The sequence below is a fragment of the Dendrobates tinctorius genome, unplaced genomic scaffold, assembly GCF_039654945.1.
Source record: "Dendrobates tinctorius isolate UK_male_01 unplaced genomic scaffold, ASM3965494v1 ptg000075l, whole genome shotgun sequence".
Taxonomy (NCBI): Eukaryota; Metazoa; Chordata; class Amphibia; order Anura; family Dendrobatidae; genus Dendrobates; species Dendrobates tinctorius.
In genome coordinates this window covers 50,370,056-50,388,724 of record NW_027361743.1, presented here as the reverse complement: position 1 = coordinate 50,388,724, position 18,669 = coordinate 50,370,056, and the positions used below count along the sequence as shown (strand labels likewise).

At 46.5% G+C, this 18,669-nt stretch overlaps 1 protein-coding gene across 2 annotated transcripts in view; it reads left to right on the top strand.

The window, feature by feature from the left end:
• Positions 1-15,985, top strand: part of STOML3 (stomatin like 3) — a 43,192-nt gene extending 27,207 nt beyond the window's left edge. For both annotated transcript variants that reach the window (XM_073583266.1, XM_073583267.1), the window contains exons 5-8: positions 230-312; positions 4,606-4,809; positions 13,446-13,580; positions 15,420-15,985. In XM_073583266.1, the coding sequence (XP_073439367.1) occupies positions 230-312; positions 4,606-4,809; positions 13,446-13,580; positions 15,420-15,608 (611 nt within the window). In that variant the 3' untranslated portion in view covers positions 15,609-15,985. The remainder of the gene's footprint in view (positions 1-229; positions 313-4,605; positions 4,810-13,445; positions 13,581-15,419) is intronic.
• Positions 15,986-18,669: the final 2,684 nt, after the last annotated feature.

Genomic DNA, 18,669 nt, shown 5'->3' with positions numbered 1-18,669 from the left:
AAGCTGAAAAATGTTGTGCCCCGATCTGCCACTTCATCTACTCGCCTTTGGGCTCTCCCTGATGTTTTTATCAAAACATTACGGATATAGCTATAGCCGTTTGATGTGCTATGGTATTGCAGAGGTGACCAGCTGTAACAAGCAGGGGATGGTACAGTATGTCGTCAGGTAGACCTAATGCGTAGAATAAATGTCCAGAATGTTCTGACACCCCTTTCTTTGTACACAGGACTGATGTTCATTCTTCCCTGCACAGATACCTTTATTAAAGTGGATCTTAGAGTTATATCATTTGCAATCCCTCCACAAGAGGTAGGTATGCAAAAATATCCTGTGATGCCCTCTATGACTGTCCAGACCAGCAGAACATAGAAAATGTGCTCCAAGTAGTGATGGGTGAGCGAGCTTGGCACTGCTCAATACTCAATTGAGCATCGGGATTCTGGATCAAGTCGCAAGCGCCCAGATCCCCATAAGAGAATTATCAGAGCCGGGCGCAGAGAGAGAGAGAAGTTTTCCGACCTCCGGAAAAATGCTCGCGTTTGCCATTAACTTCCTTTATGGTTGATCCTCCATTCGAAGACGTCTGAGTGTCCGACACGCTCAATTCGAGTAGCGAGCACTCGAGAATTTCAGTGCTCTATCATCACTAGTTCCCTTATGTTAGGGCTGGATATAGACAGCATAGGGCTCACCTGTAAGATCGGTACATCACAGCGCACCCTCATTATAACAAAGCATTGGTAATTGTGAGCGGCACAGTAAGAACTTTAAATGAGTGTGAACGTATTCTGCACCATTTAAGAATTAGAGTAAGCAGGGCCGGACTGGCCATCTGGCAATTCTGGCAAACGCCAGAAGGGCCTGTCTGGTCATGGGCTGCCTTGTCTGCTAACAGGATTAGTATTCTCCAGACACCTATTCTGTTAAGAGTTGTGACAGAGCACAAAGTCACTGACTCCGTCACTTAGCCCAGTAGGCCATAGGTGTCGTTAACAATATTGGTCTTATAGCAAATATTGCTATTCTCCATCAAGGGTAATATTAGTAATATACCCTATCTGGTGCTTGGGGACAGTGACAGCATGGGCCTCTGTGATTTCAAATACCAGGACTGAATTTCAGTCCCAGTCCGTACCTGGCAGTAAGTATAAAGTGAGAAATACTGAGCTAAGTATGTATGTATGTCTGAGATGACAGACTCGTTGTTGAGTTCAGGGCTTTTTGGTGCCATGTCATCACTTCCAGGTCTCCTTATTCTTCATTACACTGAAGAAACTGATGTAGTGGACAAATAACGCACCATCTTGATAACTTAGAAGCTTAACTCAATTGAAATAATTTATCATTGCACAAACCAATTAGCAATGTCAGGTTAGATGTCTAATTACATTTTTCTGCTCTGTGATATCTGTTAAGATAAAGTTGGCTACACATGTAGTTTTTAATGACGTTGGCTGTGTGTTTGGAGTTGATGATTTCCTGCAGAATAAATTCAGAGGTCTCCCTGAAGGTATTGTATGATGGATAAATATCTGCCTGTATTTCTCAGCATTGAGGACTTCATGAAACGGGCATCATTGATGACCGCAGTTGAAGTTATCAACCAAGGAAATTAGTGCAGCAGATGAAAGACACATCATGGTTAATTTATTTGTAAAGCAGGAGATGTTCAGCATTGCCATCATCTCAGAATTGGTAGCAACCATTCGGACCCAGCTACACCCATCCACCTATGTACAGTCTGACCAGAAGTGGTCTTCGTGGAAGAATTGCAATCAAAAAGCATACTTTTAAAAAGGAAACAAGGCCAAGCGACTAAACTATTCACAAAAACATAGGAACTGGGATGCAGTAAATTGGAAGCTGATGGTCTTGAGTAATCCGTGAAATATTTGGCTGTAGCAGAAGACAATTTGTCCTCATAAGGGCTAGAAAGCGATATAATAAGTGTCTACAAGCAGCAGTGAAAAATGGTGAAGGGTCCTTGCATGTTTGAGGCCCCATTTCAGCAAGTAGAGTTAGGGATTTGGTCAGGAATAACGGCGACCTTGAAGCTGTGAAATGCAGGCAGATACTTATCCATCATGTATTATCATAAAGGAGGCGTCTGATTGGCTCTAGATTTATTTGGCAGTAAGACAACATCTCCAAATATACAGCCAATGCTATTAAGAACTATCATCAGCAGAAAGAAGAACAAGGAGTCCTGAAAGCAATGATACGGCCCCCACGGAGCCGTGATTTTAACATAATCAGGTCTGTTTGGATTACATGAAGAGACAGGAGTTCCTCAGGCGACTTCCTCTGAAGATCTGTAGTTACTTAAAAAACTGTGTACAAGTGTACAGGTTTGGTCTGGCCCACAGGAGAATAGGAGAATCCTCCGACGGGCCCTTGTGCAAGAGTGGGCCACCACCCTCCTATATGACCAGTACTTGGCACTATACATTTGAATCACTATGTACAGACAAAGGTGGCATCTTATTCATTTTACAATCTACCTAGTCCATTGTTATATAAATTTGTGATTGAGGATAATGTCACATTTGTATTTAGGTGAAAAGTGGGGCCCTCCCCCTCGTTCCCCCCCCCCCCCAACATCACACTCACCTCCTCCAGCAGTGCCTGCGCTGCAGCTCTGATGGTCCTGTGCCGATATCTGTTCTTCCTGTGTGAGTGGGTGGTCATGTGGTACCTCTCATTAAGATCATGAATATGGACGCCATTCCACTCTCATAGGCGTGGCGCCCATATTCATGACCTTAATGAGCTGTGCCATGTGACCGGTGATCGCGCGCTCACACAAACAGGAAGAACTAAAGATACCCATGCCGGCAGTGCCAGAGAGACATATACACACATGCAGCAGCAAGGAACGGACCAAGACACGGCACAGGTGAGCCGGATGGTGAATGAGCGGCAGCGACGGGGGGGATGAGCGGCGGGGGGGAGAATGAGTGCTGGGGGGGCAGAATGAGCCGAGTGGAGAATGGGGGCCGGGGGGGATGAGCGCCGGGGGGGTGGAGCATGAGCGCTGGGGGAGGAATGAGCGGAGCCTGCACTGGGAAGATGGCTGCACTGAGGAGATGGGTGCACTGTGGAGACGGCTGCACTGGGGACATGGCTGCACTGGGGAAATGGGTGCACTGGGGAGATGGCTGCACTGGGGAAACGGGTTCACTGGGGAGACTGCTGCACTGGGGAGACGGCTGCATCGGGGAAACGGGTGCACTGAGGAGATGGCTGCACTGGGAAGATGGCTGCACTGGGGGAATGGGTGCAACGAGGAGATGGCTGCACTGGGGAAACGGGAGAGACAGCTGCAGCGGGGAAACGGGTGCACTGAGGAGACGGCTGCACTGGGGAGACGGCTACACTGGGGAGACGGCTGCACTGGGGAAATGTGTGCACTGGGGAGATGGCTGCACTGGGGAGATGGCTGCACTAGGGAGAGAGGCTACTTTCACATAAGCGATTTTTGCCAAAGAGTCTGGATTAGTCATACTCGCCAATGGGGGAGGCAGCACTAAAAGTGCCTAGGGCAGCATAAACTCTAAATACGGCCCTGCTGACACTGCAAGTGTACCTAGAAGACCTGATGCTGTTTCAAAAGCATCGGGAGGTCAAACCAAATATTGATCTGATTTAGATATCTCTTTTATTCATTCACTTTGCATTTTTTTAATTGATAAAAATAAACTATTAACATTTCTATTTTTTAAAGTATTTTTACTTTGTAGCATTTTTTTCACATCAGCCTGAAACAACATTGCAAATTTGGGTGGTTTTTCAACAAAGTACCACTTTTTTTTTTAATCAAATATTTTTTATTACAACAAATAACCATATGGTAATACAGTCTGACACAAAACAAAGCACCACTTTAAAAATAATTATTGTCTGTGACCAGATCATGTTATATAATGGCCATGGCCTGAACATGTTAAAAGATAATGCTTTTGTGATTATATCTGTCATTTTGCGCAATTCCCCATCCATGCAAGAAAACCCGCTGTAGGTTCCAGTAAAATATTGTTTTATTCGAAATCCATTAAATATCATCATGTCAACACAATAAAGCAAGATGGTGACGCATTTCGACCTTACGGTCTTAGGCTGGGATATCACACATGCGAGGAATACGGCTGAGTCTCGCATGTTAATACCTGGCACTGCCGCCGGCACACGGATTGGAGCGTGCGGCCGCACAGAAATACAAGGAGCCACACGCTCCGCTGCTGAGTGCCGGCAGCAGCGCCAGGTATGTATTCCTTGCATGTGTGATCCCGGCCTTAGTCGTAAAATGTCACACCAAAGACCAAAAGGTCTAAACGCATCAACATCATGTTTACTGTCCTGCTAAGATGATGGCGTTATAAATTCTGTTTTTCAGTTTTACCAGAGTAGCAAAATATGAAATCTAAGCAGTGAGTGTCCTTGTCACTTGGTGAACAACACAGCACACTGAACAGATCCCGCAGAATTATATTGAGAGTCTGTCCTAAAAGTAGTGATGTGTGATCCACAAAGGCGACTCCAACGCTGAGGAGTACACGGCCTTATTGAGAGTTGATCTGGTTTTTTTTCTTGGTTTTTTTTTAGATTCTTACTAAGGATTCAGTGACAACCACAGTGGATGGAGTCGTTTACTACAAGATTGAGAACGCCATCAAATCTGTGGCAAATGTCAACAACGTTCACCTAGCCACTGCCCAGCTGGCACAGACAACGCTGAGGAACATCTTAGGTACACAAACTCTTTCCAGCATCTTGTCAAACCGCGAGGAGATTGCCCACAACATTCAGGTAAGTCCTGATTTAGATTGTTTTCTATGTTCCACAATTTCTCCAACCAGTTCTGTCCATCCTCCGAGTTATAAGAATAGCCTTGAGACATGTGACACTGTGACCTATGTAATAATCATACATAGACCTCAATATAAAGCTGTGCTCAGTGGTCAAAAGGGAAAACGAACATTCAACATAACAGGATTTTGGTTGCTTACCGAAAAATCTGTTTCTCAGAGTCTTCATTGGGGGACACAGGAACCGTGGGGTGTGTGCTGCTGTCACTAGGAGGTTGACACTATGCATGAAAAAAATGTTAACTCCACCTCCGCAGTATACACCCCTCTGACCGGCTGTAGGACAATCAGTTAGTAAAAAAGTAGTAGGAGGAGACATTATCATGTAAGTCATCAAATATTCATTACACGTAATAAAATCATGGGAGGGCGCTGTGTCCCCCAATGAAGACTCTGAGAAACAGATTTTACGGTAAGCAACCAAAATCCTGTTTTCTCTTTCATCTCATTGGGGGACACAGGAACCGTGGGACGTCCAAAAGCAGTCCCTGGGGTGGGAAAAGACAGAAACTTCCTTCAGGTCGGAGAACTCGCCACTGCCGCCTGCAAGATTTTTCTGCCTAGGCTGGCGTCCGCTGAAGCATAGGTATGGACCTTATAGAACCTTGAAAAGGTATGCACGGGCGACCATGTGGCAGCCTTGCACAACTGCATGGCTGATGCCCTGTTGTGTACCGCCCAGGAGGCACCCACCGCCCGGGCTGAATGGGCCTTGACCCCAGCAGGGGACACCCTGTCCTTTACCCGGTAGTCTTCCAGAATTGCCATTCTGATCCAGCGGGCAATTGTTGCCTTAAAAGCCGGCAGGCCTCTTCTCACCCCATTGGGGATAACAAAGAGCGAGTCCGCCTTCATGAAGGTGTCGGGGTAGCTATTTAGGGAGGGCTAAATTAACCCTTCACGGTTGAGCCAGTGATATCCAAATTATTCCAGTGTTGCTAGCAACTCAAATGACCACACGGAGACGGGGGTCTCTGTACGGGAGGATCGAGGCAGATCACTAAGCCCCTTTATTTTAGTCACATCTTTTATAATCTTTTGCTTTAATTATGCAAGGTTCTCAAGTACCAATAGCATCATTTCACTTTATAAGCCAATAATATTGCAAGAAAACCGGAAACTACATATATGTCCGTATCCAAGTAGAAAGTAGTATAATGGCATATTCAGAGCAATGCACCCCCCCCCCCCCCGAGCCCCTTATCTTGCACCTGATGGAAACAGTCTGGTTTCATGACAGCCCATGCCAATTATAAAAATTTATCTTACAACAACAAAAACGGAGAAACGAAACCTTACATTGAATGGATAAAACGAAACTTCAACTCTGATTTTAGTATTAACCCTTAACAAAGGGAGTGGTCCCGGCCAGATAGATCCTTATCGCCCTGACCAGGTCTAGCTTATTCAAAGAACGCTCCAGAGGATGGGTTGGAGTGGGACAAAATGATGGAAGGATTATATCCTCGTTCAAGTGGAAGGCCTATACCACCTTGGGAAGAGAGTTAGGAGGAGGCTGCAAAACCACTTTGTCCTGGTGCATAATTAGGAATGGAGGGCGACAGGACAATGCAGCTAATTCTGAAACCCGCCTAATAGAGGTGATGACTACGAGAAATACCACCTTCCAGGACAACAAAGACATGGGAGCTTCCTGTAGGGGTTCAAAGGGTGAACCTGTCAAGACCAAGTTAAGATCCCATGGAGCCACAGGGGATCTGTAAGGAGGGGCCGCATGTGCCTTGCAGAAAGGTCTTAACCTGTAAGCGGGAAGCCAAATCTTTTTGAAAAATAGAGAGAGCAGATACCTGGCCTTTCAAGGAACTTAGGGCCAGACCACCATCTAACCCTGCCTGGAGAAAAGCTAGGACAGATGGCAGGGAACAGGGCATAGGTGTGACGTGATTAGACTCACACCAGCCAAAATAGGCCTTCCAGGCTCGATAATAGACCCTGGAAGAGGAAGACTTCCTAGCCTGGATCATTGTATTAATGACTCGGTCCGAAAAACCCACTGCTCTCAGTATTGTGGTTTCAACGGCCATGCCGTCAAACTGAGCAACCGAGAATTTGGGTGGTAAAACTGCCCTTGAGCCAGGAGATCTGGTCTGTTGGGGAGTCTCCAATGGGTGCCTGTGAGAAGATTGATAATTTCTGCGAACCAGGCCCACCTGGGCCAGTACGGGGCGATCAATATGACCGGCACCCCTTCCGCCTTGATCTTCTTTAGCAGTCTGGGCAGGAGAGGAAGGGGAGGGAACGGGTAAGGGAGTCTAAAATGTGTCCAGGGAATGACCAGCGTGTCGACCCCTATTGCTAGAGGATCGCGGTATCTTGAGACAAACTGTTGGACCCTTCTGTTCTGTTGTGATGCCAGGAGGTCCACATCCTGAGTTCCCCATAGCTGGCTTATCTGATGGAACACTTCCTGGTGTAAGGACCATTCCCCTGCCCTGAGCCACTCCCGACTGAGGAAGTCGGCGGCCGTGTTGTCTGTGCCAGGAATGTAAACTGCCGAAATTGCCAGAATTGCGGTTTCTGTCCAGTTGAAGATTCTGGATAGCTCAGCCAGTGCCCGGGGACTTCTGGTTCCCCCTTGGTGATTGATGTATGCCACCGCCGTGGTGTTGTCCGCTTGAATCCGGACTGGATGGTTGTTGAGGTATCTTCTTTCCCAATGTAGAAGTGCTTGAAAGGCCGCCCTGAGTTCTAGAATGTTGATTGATAGTGAAGATTCTTGCCTCGACCATCGTCCCTGGACAGTCAGGTGGCGGAATACCGCACCCCAGCCCAGGAGACTGGCATCTGTAGTTACTACCTGCCAGTGGACAGGGGGAAAAGGACATCCCAGATGAACAAGGGGGGAGGTCAGCCACCATTGAGGGACTCCCTGGTCTGAATGGAAGGGAGGAAGGGGCGATCCAGCGAAGAGATGGACCTGTCCCACTGACGGAGGATGTTCCTCTGCAGTATCCTGGAACGGAACAGGGCAAAGGGTATTGCCTCTGAAGCTGCCACCATTCTTCCCAGGACTCTCATGGCAGCGCGAAAGGATAGAAGCCTAAATTTCAACACAGAGCGAATTCCCTGCTGGAGGGTAATCCACTTTCTTTTTGGGAGAAAGACCCTTGAGCGGCGGGTGTCGATTACCATTCCTAAGAATTCTCGGCGTTGTGTTGGCGTTAAGTGGGATTTCTCCCTGTTTATGATCCAACCAAACCGGGACAGCGTGTTTAAAACTACCGCTAGATTTTCCTGGGCCTGAGCGAAGGAGGGCGCCTTGACGAGAATATCGTCGAAATATGGTACCAATATTATGCCTCTGACCCTTAATATAGCTACCATCGCTGCCATAATCTTTGTAAAAATTCTGGGAGCTGATGCCAGCCCAAATGGCAGGGCCACAAACTGGAAATGCTGCTTTTAGACAGCAAAACGCAGAAACCTCTGATGTCCCTGAAAAATGGGGACGTGTAGGTAGGCGTCCCAGATATCTAAGGAACATAGGAATTCCTGATCCTCCATAGATGTAATTACCGACCGATTCCATCTTGAAATGGCATAAACGGACCCATCTGTTTAGCCTTTTGAGGTCTAGTATGGGACGAACTGAGCCATTCTTTTTTGGTATCACAAACAGGTTTGAGTAAAAGCCGGTAAAATATTCCTGCTCGGGAACGGGGACGATTACTCCGGGGTTGAGGAGAGAGTCGATTGCCGCAAAAAACGTAGAGCCATAGCAGCGTCTTTTGGTGGCTGCGATAGAAAGAAGCGATCTCGCAGAAGCACGTTGAGAGCTATTTTGCATCCTGTTGATACTGCCTCCTTTACCCAGATATCCTCTACTGAATTCTGCAAGACATCTCTGAAGAGGAGAAGGCGGCCTCCTAGTCTGGGAGAGGTACTGGGAAGGGAGTTAGACTCCCTGCTGGCGTCAGGCTGAAGTGGCTCTGCCCAGCCGTGACCTGGTAGTTCTGCTGTTGGAACTGCGGGAATGCCATGACGGGGTGGCTCGAAATGATACCTTCCTCCTACCTCTCGGTGCTTGCAACCTCTGCGGGCCCTGAGCATAAGTGCCTGTGGCTGGGGTACGGCAAAAGGGCTGAGCCCTATGTTTGAAAACATATCGACAATGTTTTGCCTGAGGGAGAAGGGAGCTTGTACCCCCCGTTGCATCCTTAATGATCTGATCTAACATTGACCCAAAGAGCCGGGTGCCCTGAGGCGGCAGATTGGTCAGTGATTTCTTTGAGGACAAATCAGCCTGCCAAGCCTTTAGCCGGACGGCTACAATGCTACTGGATGCTTGAGCTACGCAAGACGCAGCATCCAGGGCTGCTGATACCATATACCTCCCGGCATGAGAGATTTGATCTGTGAACTCCGCCAGTTCCGCTGGAGGTGCCCCGGCCAATATGCCCTGTCTAAGCTGTTTGGCCCATTCTGTAACAGACTTAGTTACCCAGGCTGAGGCGAAGGCTGGACACAATGTAGCGGCTGCTGCCTCAAAGGCGGATTTTGCCAGGGATTCTATCCTCCTATCATTGGGATCTTTTAGGGCTGCCCCACTGGCGAGTGGAAGGACTGTATTGGTAGCGAGTCTGGACACTGGTGGGTCCACCGAAGGGGAGGCGGTCCAGTTGGCGGTGAGATCTGGAGGGAAGGGATATAGAATTCCAAAACGATTCCCTCTCTGAAACCGCCTGGTTGGGTTTTCCCTTTCCCTGGCCAACAATTCCTCAAAATCCTTGTGGGAGGCGAAGACCCTAGAGGGGGACTTATGACGCTTAAATGAAAAAACCTGATCATTAGGTTTTGATGTGGTGTCCCCAATGTTAAAAGTCTCATTGACTGCGGCAATGAGGCCCTGAACCATATCCTTGACCTGGGACTGTTCTGGCCTGTACTCAGAACCCTCCTCTGAGTGTGACTCTGATAATGCCTTGCCTGATTCCGGGGATGAGGACCAGGAGGAGGCAGACGGCAAGAGGAATTCCGGCGGTGAGATGGAGTGAGAAGGGGACCTGGGTTGGTGGTCCTGTCTAAACCTTTTACGGCCTCTAGAAGGCCCAAAAGGAGGCTCCTTTGGTGCTCCTGTGTCCACTGGAGTCTGAAGTGGCAATCTGTTAAGCACCGTTACCAAGGTCTGTGATACCTTGGTAAGGTCGGCCACGGACTTAGATAAGGAAGAGGCCCATCCTGGACAATCGCTGTCTCCCGTGATGATGGATGGCCCCTGGGCGGTAGGAAAGGTGGCTTCCTCCTGCTCCAGGGGTAATGTGGGAGTTCTGACAGGCAAAGCGGGGGGCTGCACCTGCTCTCTAGCGTAGGTGACACCGTAGGTCTGCTGCAATCTGAGCAGAGTGGCGAGGACTGACCTGAAGGAAGTATGACATTGCATTTGGTACATACAAAATATTTGACCAAGGTCACTGAAGTGGATGAGGAGAAGGAGCGGGACTGCTCTCCCTTGGGCATACTGACAGGTTTTTCCTGGTGCCGACTGTCGGGGGTAGAGCGCGGAGTGAGGGAGCAACCTGTAGTGGGATTCATGAGGATACGGGGTGGCATTACACGCCGTACTCATAATCCCGGTGTGGGAATACAGATGTAGCATATCTACTCTGTATCCCTCCATGGTTACCTGAAAAGGAACGACGCACATTGAGGTAGGCATGGGTCTGCGAGAGACCTCTGTCCACCTCCTTCTGACACCAAGCAAAACTGATTGTCCTACAGCCGGTCGGAGGGGTGTATACTGCGGAGGCGGAGTTAACATTTTTTTCATGCATAGTGTCAACCTCCTAGTGACAGCAGCACACACCCACGGTTCCTGTGTCCCCCAATGAGACGAAAGAGAAACATCATTTTTTGTGCACTCAAGAAAAGGGTTTTGTTCAAAACTATACAGTGTGCAGTTTGTCACTTTTGCACCATAGGGCCTGAAGGGCTCAACAACCATGTGAGGAAATATTGCTGCTTATTTCTTGATACTGTGATTTCACTATGGCCGTCAGTCATAAGTTCTTGTATCATAGTTCTGCGATATCACCTGCACATTATTCCCATATGTTAACAGCACCATGTGCAAAAACCTTTTCCCATGATTTCCCATGTGTTTCACTTCACTATGTTTGCTGTTCTTGTTTTGTAATATTACTTTGTTGTAGTTTCTAAATTGTGAGTTCACAGATGAATTATCATTGTATTGTGACTTGAGTATTTTTATAATCCCTTTACTGTGACATCACTGTGTTATCTCTGTACTGACATCACTGTCTATTATCACTTTACTGTGACATCACGGTGTTATCTCTGTACTGACATCACTGTGTCTATTATCACTTTACTGTGACATCACGGTGTTATCTCTGTACTGACATCACTGTGTCTATTATCACTTTAAGGTACTGTCACACTTAGCGATGTACCAGCGATCCCGACCAGCGATATGACGCGGTCAGGATCGCTGGTACATCGCTAAGTGGTTGATAGTGAGCTGCCACATAGGCAGATCTCACCAGCGACATCGCTGGGGACGGGGATCGCTACTTACCTGTCACACCAGGCGATCCTGCGTCCTCCCGCCCGGCTCCACGCGTCGCTCGTCGTCACAACAGGAAGCGCCACAGGAAGCTGACGACGAGAAACGGTCCTGAACGTTCTCGCGCGATCAGTGATAACCAGCGGGGGAGCCGGTCGCTGGTAAGTATCAGACACAGCGATATCGCTATAACGTCACTAGTTATAGCGATATTGCTAGCGATATCTCTTAGTGTGACAGGCCCTTTACTGTGACAGCACTGTTATCTCTGTATTGTAACATCACTGTGTTATCTCTGTATTGTAACATCACTGTGTTATTTCTGTACTGTGACATCACTGTGTTATTTCTGTATTCTGACATCACTGTGTTCATTATCCATTAAGGCTAGTTTCACATTTGCGTCTTTGTGCGCAAGTAGAAACGCATGCAAAAACCTGCATGCGTTTTTGCATTCGTTTGTGTTTTTTTTGTGCATGCGTTCTCTAGGTGTCACATTTCACAGGAGGAAAATCCTTGAAAAATCCTTGAAACAGACTCCACCAATGGGACAGCAGTGGGCATGTGTCATGGGAAGGTGGTGGTTTAAACCAGTGTCTAGACATGTTTACTCTTAAAATGCATGTCCATGTGCACGCCTGCGTTAACATAGACTGTATTGCATTGTTTTCACGCATTCCGTGTGCAAGCGTACGCATGCGTTTTTTTACGCCTTTGGGCGGACCCAAAAATGCAACATGTTGTGTCCGGCGCGTCTAGATGAACACCTAGAAAAACGCATGCACACAAACGCAGACAAACGCAAGACCATGCGCACGCCATGTTAAACATAGGTACGCATGCACATGGATGCGCACGATGCGCTGCGCAAAAAAAGCTAATGTGAAACCAGCCTTACTGTGGCATTACTTTATTTCCCTGTCCTGTGACATAATTGTGTGTATTATCCTTGCATTGTGAAAAACTGTGGATATTATCACTGTACTGTGAAATCACTGTATTTATTATCACTGCACTGTCAACACTGTGTTCATTATCCTTTTACTGTGACAACACTGTTTATTTCCCTGTCCTGTGACATAATTGTGTGTATTATCACTGTATTGTGACATCACTGTGTTTATTATCCCTGTACTGTGAAATCACTGTTTTATCTCTGTACTGTGACATCACTGTAATTATTCTTTGAGCAGTGACATCACTGTATTAACTCTGTACAGTGACATCACTCTGTTATTATCCTTGTACTGTGACATCACTATTTATTATTCTCAGTACTGTGACATCACTCTGTTTTTATCTCTGTACTGTGACATCACTGTTATTATCCGCTGTGCTGTGACATCACTGTTTATTATCTCTGTACTGTGACATCACTGTTGTTATCCGCTGTACTGTGACATCACTGTTTATTATCTCTGTACTGTGACATCACTGTTATTATCCGCTGTACTGTGACATCAGTGTTTATTATCTCTGTACTCTTACATCACTCTGTTATTATCTCTGTACTGTGACATCACTGTTTATTATCTCTGTACTGTGACATCACTCTATTATTATCTCTGTACTGTGACATCAGTGTTTATTATCTCTGTACTGTGACATCAGTGTTTATTATCTCTGTACTGTGACATCACTGTTATTATCTCTGTACTGTGAAATCACTGTTATTATCCTCTGTACTGTGACATCACTGTTATTATCCTCTGTACTGTGACATCACTCTGTTTTTATCTCTGTACTGTGACATCACTGTTTATTATCTCTGTACTGTTACATCACTCTGTTATTATCCCCGTACTATGACATCACTGTTTATTATCCTCTGTACTGTGACATCACTCTGTTATTATCTCTGTACTGTGACATCACTGTGTTTCTGTACTGACATCACTATATTCATTATCCCAGTGCTGACCTCTGTGTTTATTATTCATGTGACATACTAACTGTAACAATTCTTCATATGCTGTGACTTCATTGTGCATTTATAAAAGTGATACAATTGTTCCATGCTTCCTGTCTCTTAGTCCATACTCGATAACGCCACACACCAATGGGGAGTAAACGTGGACCGTGTAGAGATGCGGGACGTGCGACTTCCTGTGCAGATGCAGAGAGCCATGGCTGCCGAGGCAGAAGCTGTACGAGAGGCCAGAGCCAAGGTAAGTGTCATACTGTACAAGCAATACGTATATACAGAGCACTGGTGAAAAAAATACAGTTTACGGCCGGCCACAATGCTTCGGCCGATTGTTTGGCTGACTGCCATCTCGGGCGACTCTTCCATACACAGTTCCGCTCATTCGGCCGAGCGTGCGTGTATTTCGGTGAGCGAGATGCCGACTGACAGCAGCTTATCTCTGGGATAGCGATGCAATCCAAATCTGACATGTGCGATAGACATCACCCCGACCATTAGTCAGCTGGGCCACCTACACATTAGCCTAACACGTATGGGGACGGTAAAGGAGTACGAGAATTAAATGCACCAAAATCAACAGCAGGCGCCCACCTCATTATGAATATGGTGCATATTGGGCAGAAGTCTGTAATAATTGACACCAATTTTTGGCACAAGTTCTTGCAGATCCTTTGGGCTGCTCTGCCCACATTGTGCAACTGATTGCACAAAAATATGCATTTTTTTACATGGCCCTTGACGGTTGATGCGAAAATTGCCGTGCAACAACAGAAATCTGAGTCGCCCCTTCTAAAGAGAGTGCGGTCCATCAAATTTTGTTGAGATCATTTGAAAACAGTTCTTATAAAGTGTGAACAGGGCCTTAAAGACAATGTGTCGTAGGAAAATGACCTACCGTCCAATCAGGTTTTATTGTTAAATGTGTTTTTTTTTTCTATTTTCACTATAGTTACATAAAAATAATATTCAGAAATGTTTCCCAATTCAGAGTGTCCATTTAGTCTAATGCTAGGCTCATAATTCGATTTTTGTACAAAAGACTTTTCAGAAGTTTCATTATCATGACAGCCAGGATGATAACACAGGAGAAACCGTTTATAATAGTTGATAGTCACAACTCGCCTCCTCCCCATCCTGTACAATAACCAATAACACATCCATATAAAATGACTATAGGTTTCATCATTAACACTATGGGATATCACAGCTCACCTCCTCCCCCTCCCTTCATAATTAACTTTTACTGAGATTATAGCTTGCCCAGTTCACAGTAGTATACAAACAGTTTCTAGCTCAGTCTATAGCTAATGTCCATGTAAAGAGCTGGAAACGGGAGTCTAATATTAGACATGGTAGCCAGTGTCAAAATTGGAAGATTTTTCTTAAAACATATATAGTGATGTAAAAAAACGAAAGAAGGATAAAAAAAAATGCATTTCACATAAAGAACTGATTTAAACATTATGTAATTCTCTGATGATACATTTCCTTTAAAAAATGTCCAGTTTTTGCTTTAATTATATTCCAGCTTCACTCCAGAGCTCTTTACAGGGGAGCACTTATTTATCCTTTGAGCCAACAATCTGTGTTTACAAAATCAAACAGGTTGAATGAATGCAAGATAGGACTCGTGCACATGACCATGCTTTCGGTCCTAGTGCGATCCAACAAAATATTGCATTGCATTCAGACCAATATTATTCTGTGTCCATGCTCAATTTATTCCTTGGAAAGAGTTGGTCTGATGGAAAAAAAAAATCGCAGCATGCTTGAGTTGAATCAGATGATTGGATCGCACTCGGTCAAAGCGTCTATAGAAAACATCGGACTGCACTCGGCTGACATCTGAGTGCAGTCCAATTTCCACGGACGGACAGAATGGGGAATTTTTTTCCCATCTTCTCCTCATCCAAAAAAATCAGATCACGCTGTAATGAAACTCTAATTAAAGTCCGATTTTCATAATTGACCCAATTATCTCCGATGAGAGAAAATTCGCTGGCGTGACCCCGGCACAGAAATAAATATCAGAGACTGCAATGAATGCTATAAACTAACACTCATGTATCTACCATTATAGATTGTGGCAGCAGAAGGTGAGATGAACGCCTCTCGAGCCCTGAAAGAAGCCTCCATAGTGATATGTGAATCCCCTGCAGCCCTGCAGCTGCGTTACCTGCAGACCCTGAACACAATCGCGACAGAGAATAATTCCACAATCATATTCCCCATCCCCATTGACCTACTGCAGGGCGTTCTGAAGAAATGATCGGCTGCCAGGCTGTAGGGTTACTGGAGAGGGGGATCATATGGAATAGTCTCTGGAATATGCTGTGCACAGCGTCTGCCTCTGAAGAGTCGCATAGACATATTGCTGCAGGCACACGGCCTATGGAAATAGTGCGCTTCTTATAGAAGTACACACTAATGTAGGATTCTGCAGTCGGTTGTTACATGACTCCTTTACTGGTCGACTGGTTTTCATTTCTGCCGATCGGTATGATTTAGCTCAGCTATTTGGCTTTTGTAAATTAAACAATTACTCCAAATTGAGCCTCAATGTTAATAACTATGTAATAAAATAATAAAGTTTTTATTGCTACAATGCTTGTAAAAAACAATAAAGTAAAGCCACCTTGTCATAAAGCTTGATTTAAAATCTCTTACTTTTTATTTGTTGTTTCTGCAGTTTCTTTGCAGGTCTGTACCTGTCCATACTCCATTACATGTGTCCCCTAATTTTCCACAGAGATGGCTGTTAGTCGCTAGGAGAAGGATATTTGTCCGTCATTAGGAGTCGGATAGTCGTTTGTCGCTAGGAGTAGGATAGTTGTCTGTCACTAGGAGTAGGATAGTAGTCTGTCGCTAGGAGTAGGATAGTTGTCGCTAGTAGTAGGATAGTTGTCTGTCGCTAGGAGTAGGATAGTGGTCCGTCGCTAGGAGTAGGATAGTGGTCCGTCGCTAGGAGTAGGATAGTGGTCCGTCGCTAGGAGTAGGATAGTTGTCCGTCGCTAGGAGTAGGATAGTTGTCTGTCACTAGGAGTAGGATAGTTGTCTGTCGCTAGGAGTAGGATAGTTGTCTGTTGTAAGGCGTAGGATAGTGGTCCGTCGCTAGGAGCAGGATAGTCGTCCGTCGCTAGGAGTAGGATAGTTGTCTGTCACTAGGAGTAGGATAGTTGTCTGTCGCTAGGAGTAGGATAGTGGTCCGTCGCTAGGAGTAGGATAGTAGTCCGTCGCTAGGAGTAGAATAGTGGTCCGTCGCTAGGAGTAGGATAGTTGTCTGTCACTAGGAGTAGGATAGTTGTCTGTCACTAGGAGTAGGATAGTTGTCTGTCACTAGGAGTAGGATAGTTGTCTGTCGCTAGGAGTAGGATAGTTGTCGCTAGTAGTAGGATAGTTGTCTGTCGCTAGGAGTAGGATAGTGGTCCGTCGCTAGGAGTAGGATAGTGGTCCGTCGCTAGGAGTAGGATAGTGGTCCGTCGCTAGGAGTAGGATAGTTGTCCGTCGCTAGGAGTAGGATAGTTGTCTGTCACTAGGAGTAGGATAGTTGTCTGTCGCTAGGAGTAGGATAGTTGTCTGTCGTAAGGCGTAGGATAGTGGTCCGTCACTAGGAGCAGGATAGTTGTCTGTCCCTAGGAGTAGGATAGTCGTCCGTCGCTAGGAGTAGGATAGTTGTCTGTCGTAAGGAGTAGGATAGTTGTCTGTCGCTAGGAGTAGAATAGTGGTCCGTCGCTAGGAGTAGGATAGTGGTCCGTCGCTAGGAGTAGGATAGTGGTCCGTCGCTAGGAGTAGAATAGTGGTCCGTCGCTAGGAGTAGGATAGTGGTCCGTCGCTAGGAGTAGGATAGTTGTCCGTCGCTAGGAGTAGAATAGTGGTCCGTCGCTAGGAGTAGGATAGTGGTCCGTCGCTAGGAGTAGGTTAGTGGTCCGTCGCTAGGAGTAGGATAGTGGTCCGTCGCTAGGAGTAGGATAGTGGTCCGTGGCTAGGAGTAGGATAGTGGTCCGTGGCTAGGAGTAGAATAGTGGTCCGTCGCTAGGAGTAGGATAGTTGTCCGTCGCTAGGAGTAGGATAGTTGTCTGTCGCTAGGAGTAGGATAGTTGTCTGTCGCTAGTAGTGGGATAGTGGTCCGTGGCTAGGAGTAGGATAGTGGTCCGTGGCTAGGAGTAGGATAGTGGTCCGTGGCTAGGAGTAGAATAGTGGTCCGTGGCTAGGAGTAGAATAGTGGTCCGTGGCTAGGAGTAGAATAGTTGTCTGTCGCTAGGAGTAGGATAGTTGTCTGTCGCTAGGAGTAGGATAGTTGTCTGTCGCTAGGAGTAGGATAGTTGTCTGTCGCTAGGAGTATGATAGTTGTCTGTCGCTAGTAGTGGGATAGTGGTCCGTCGCTAGGAGTAGGATAGTGGTCCGTCGCAAGGAGTAGGATAGTGGTCCGTGGCTAGGAGTAGAATAGTGGTCCGTGGCTAGGAGTAGAATAGTGGTCCGTCGCTAGGAGTAGGATAGTGGTCCGTCGCTAGGAGTAGGATAGTGGTCCGTCGCTAGGAGTAGGATAGTGGTCCGTCGCTAGGAGTAGGATAGTGGTCCGTCGCTAGGAGTAGGATAGTGGTCCGTCGCTAGGAGTAGGATAGTGGTCCGTCGCAAGGAGTAGGATAGTGGTCCGTCGCTAGGAGTAGGATAGTGGTCCGTCGCTAGGAGTAGAATAGTTGTCCGTCGCTAGGAGTAGGATAGTGGTCCGTCGCTAGGAGTAGGATAGTGGTCCGTCGCTAGGAGTAGGATAGTTGTCTGTCGCTAGGAGTAGGATAGTTGTCTGTCGTAAGGACTAGGATAGTTGTCTGTCGCTAGGAGTAGGATAGTTGTCTGTCGCTAGGAGTAGGATAGTTGTCTGTCGCTAGGAGTAGGATAGTTGTCTGTCGTAAGGACTAGGATAGTTGTCTGTCGCTAGGAGTAGGATAGTTGTCTGTCGCTAGGAGTAGGATAGTTGTCTGTCGCTAGGAGTAGGATAGTTGTCTGTCGTAAGGAGTAGGATAGTGGTCCGTCGCTAGGAGTAGGATAGTTGTCCGTCGCTAAGAGAAGGATATTTCCCTGTCATTGGGAATAGGATAGTTGTCCGTGGCTAGGAGTAGTATAGTGGTCCGTCGCTAGGAGTAGAATAGTGGTCCGTCGCTAGGAGTAGGATAGTTGTCTGTCGCTAGGAGTAGGATAGTTGTCTGTCGCTAGGAGTAGGATAGTTGTCTGTCGCTAGGAGTAGGATAGTTGTCTGTCGCTAGGAGTAGGATAGTTGTCTGTCGCTAGGAGTAGGATAGTTGTCTGTCGCTAGGAGTAGGATGGTTGTCTGT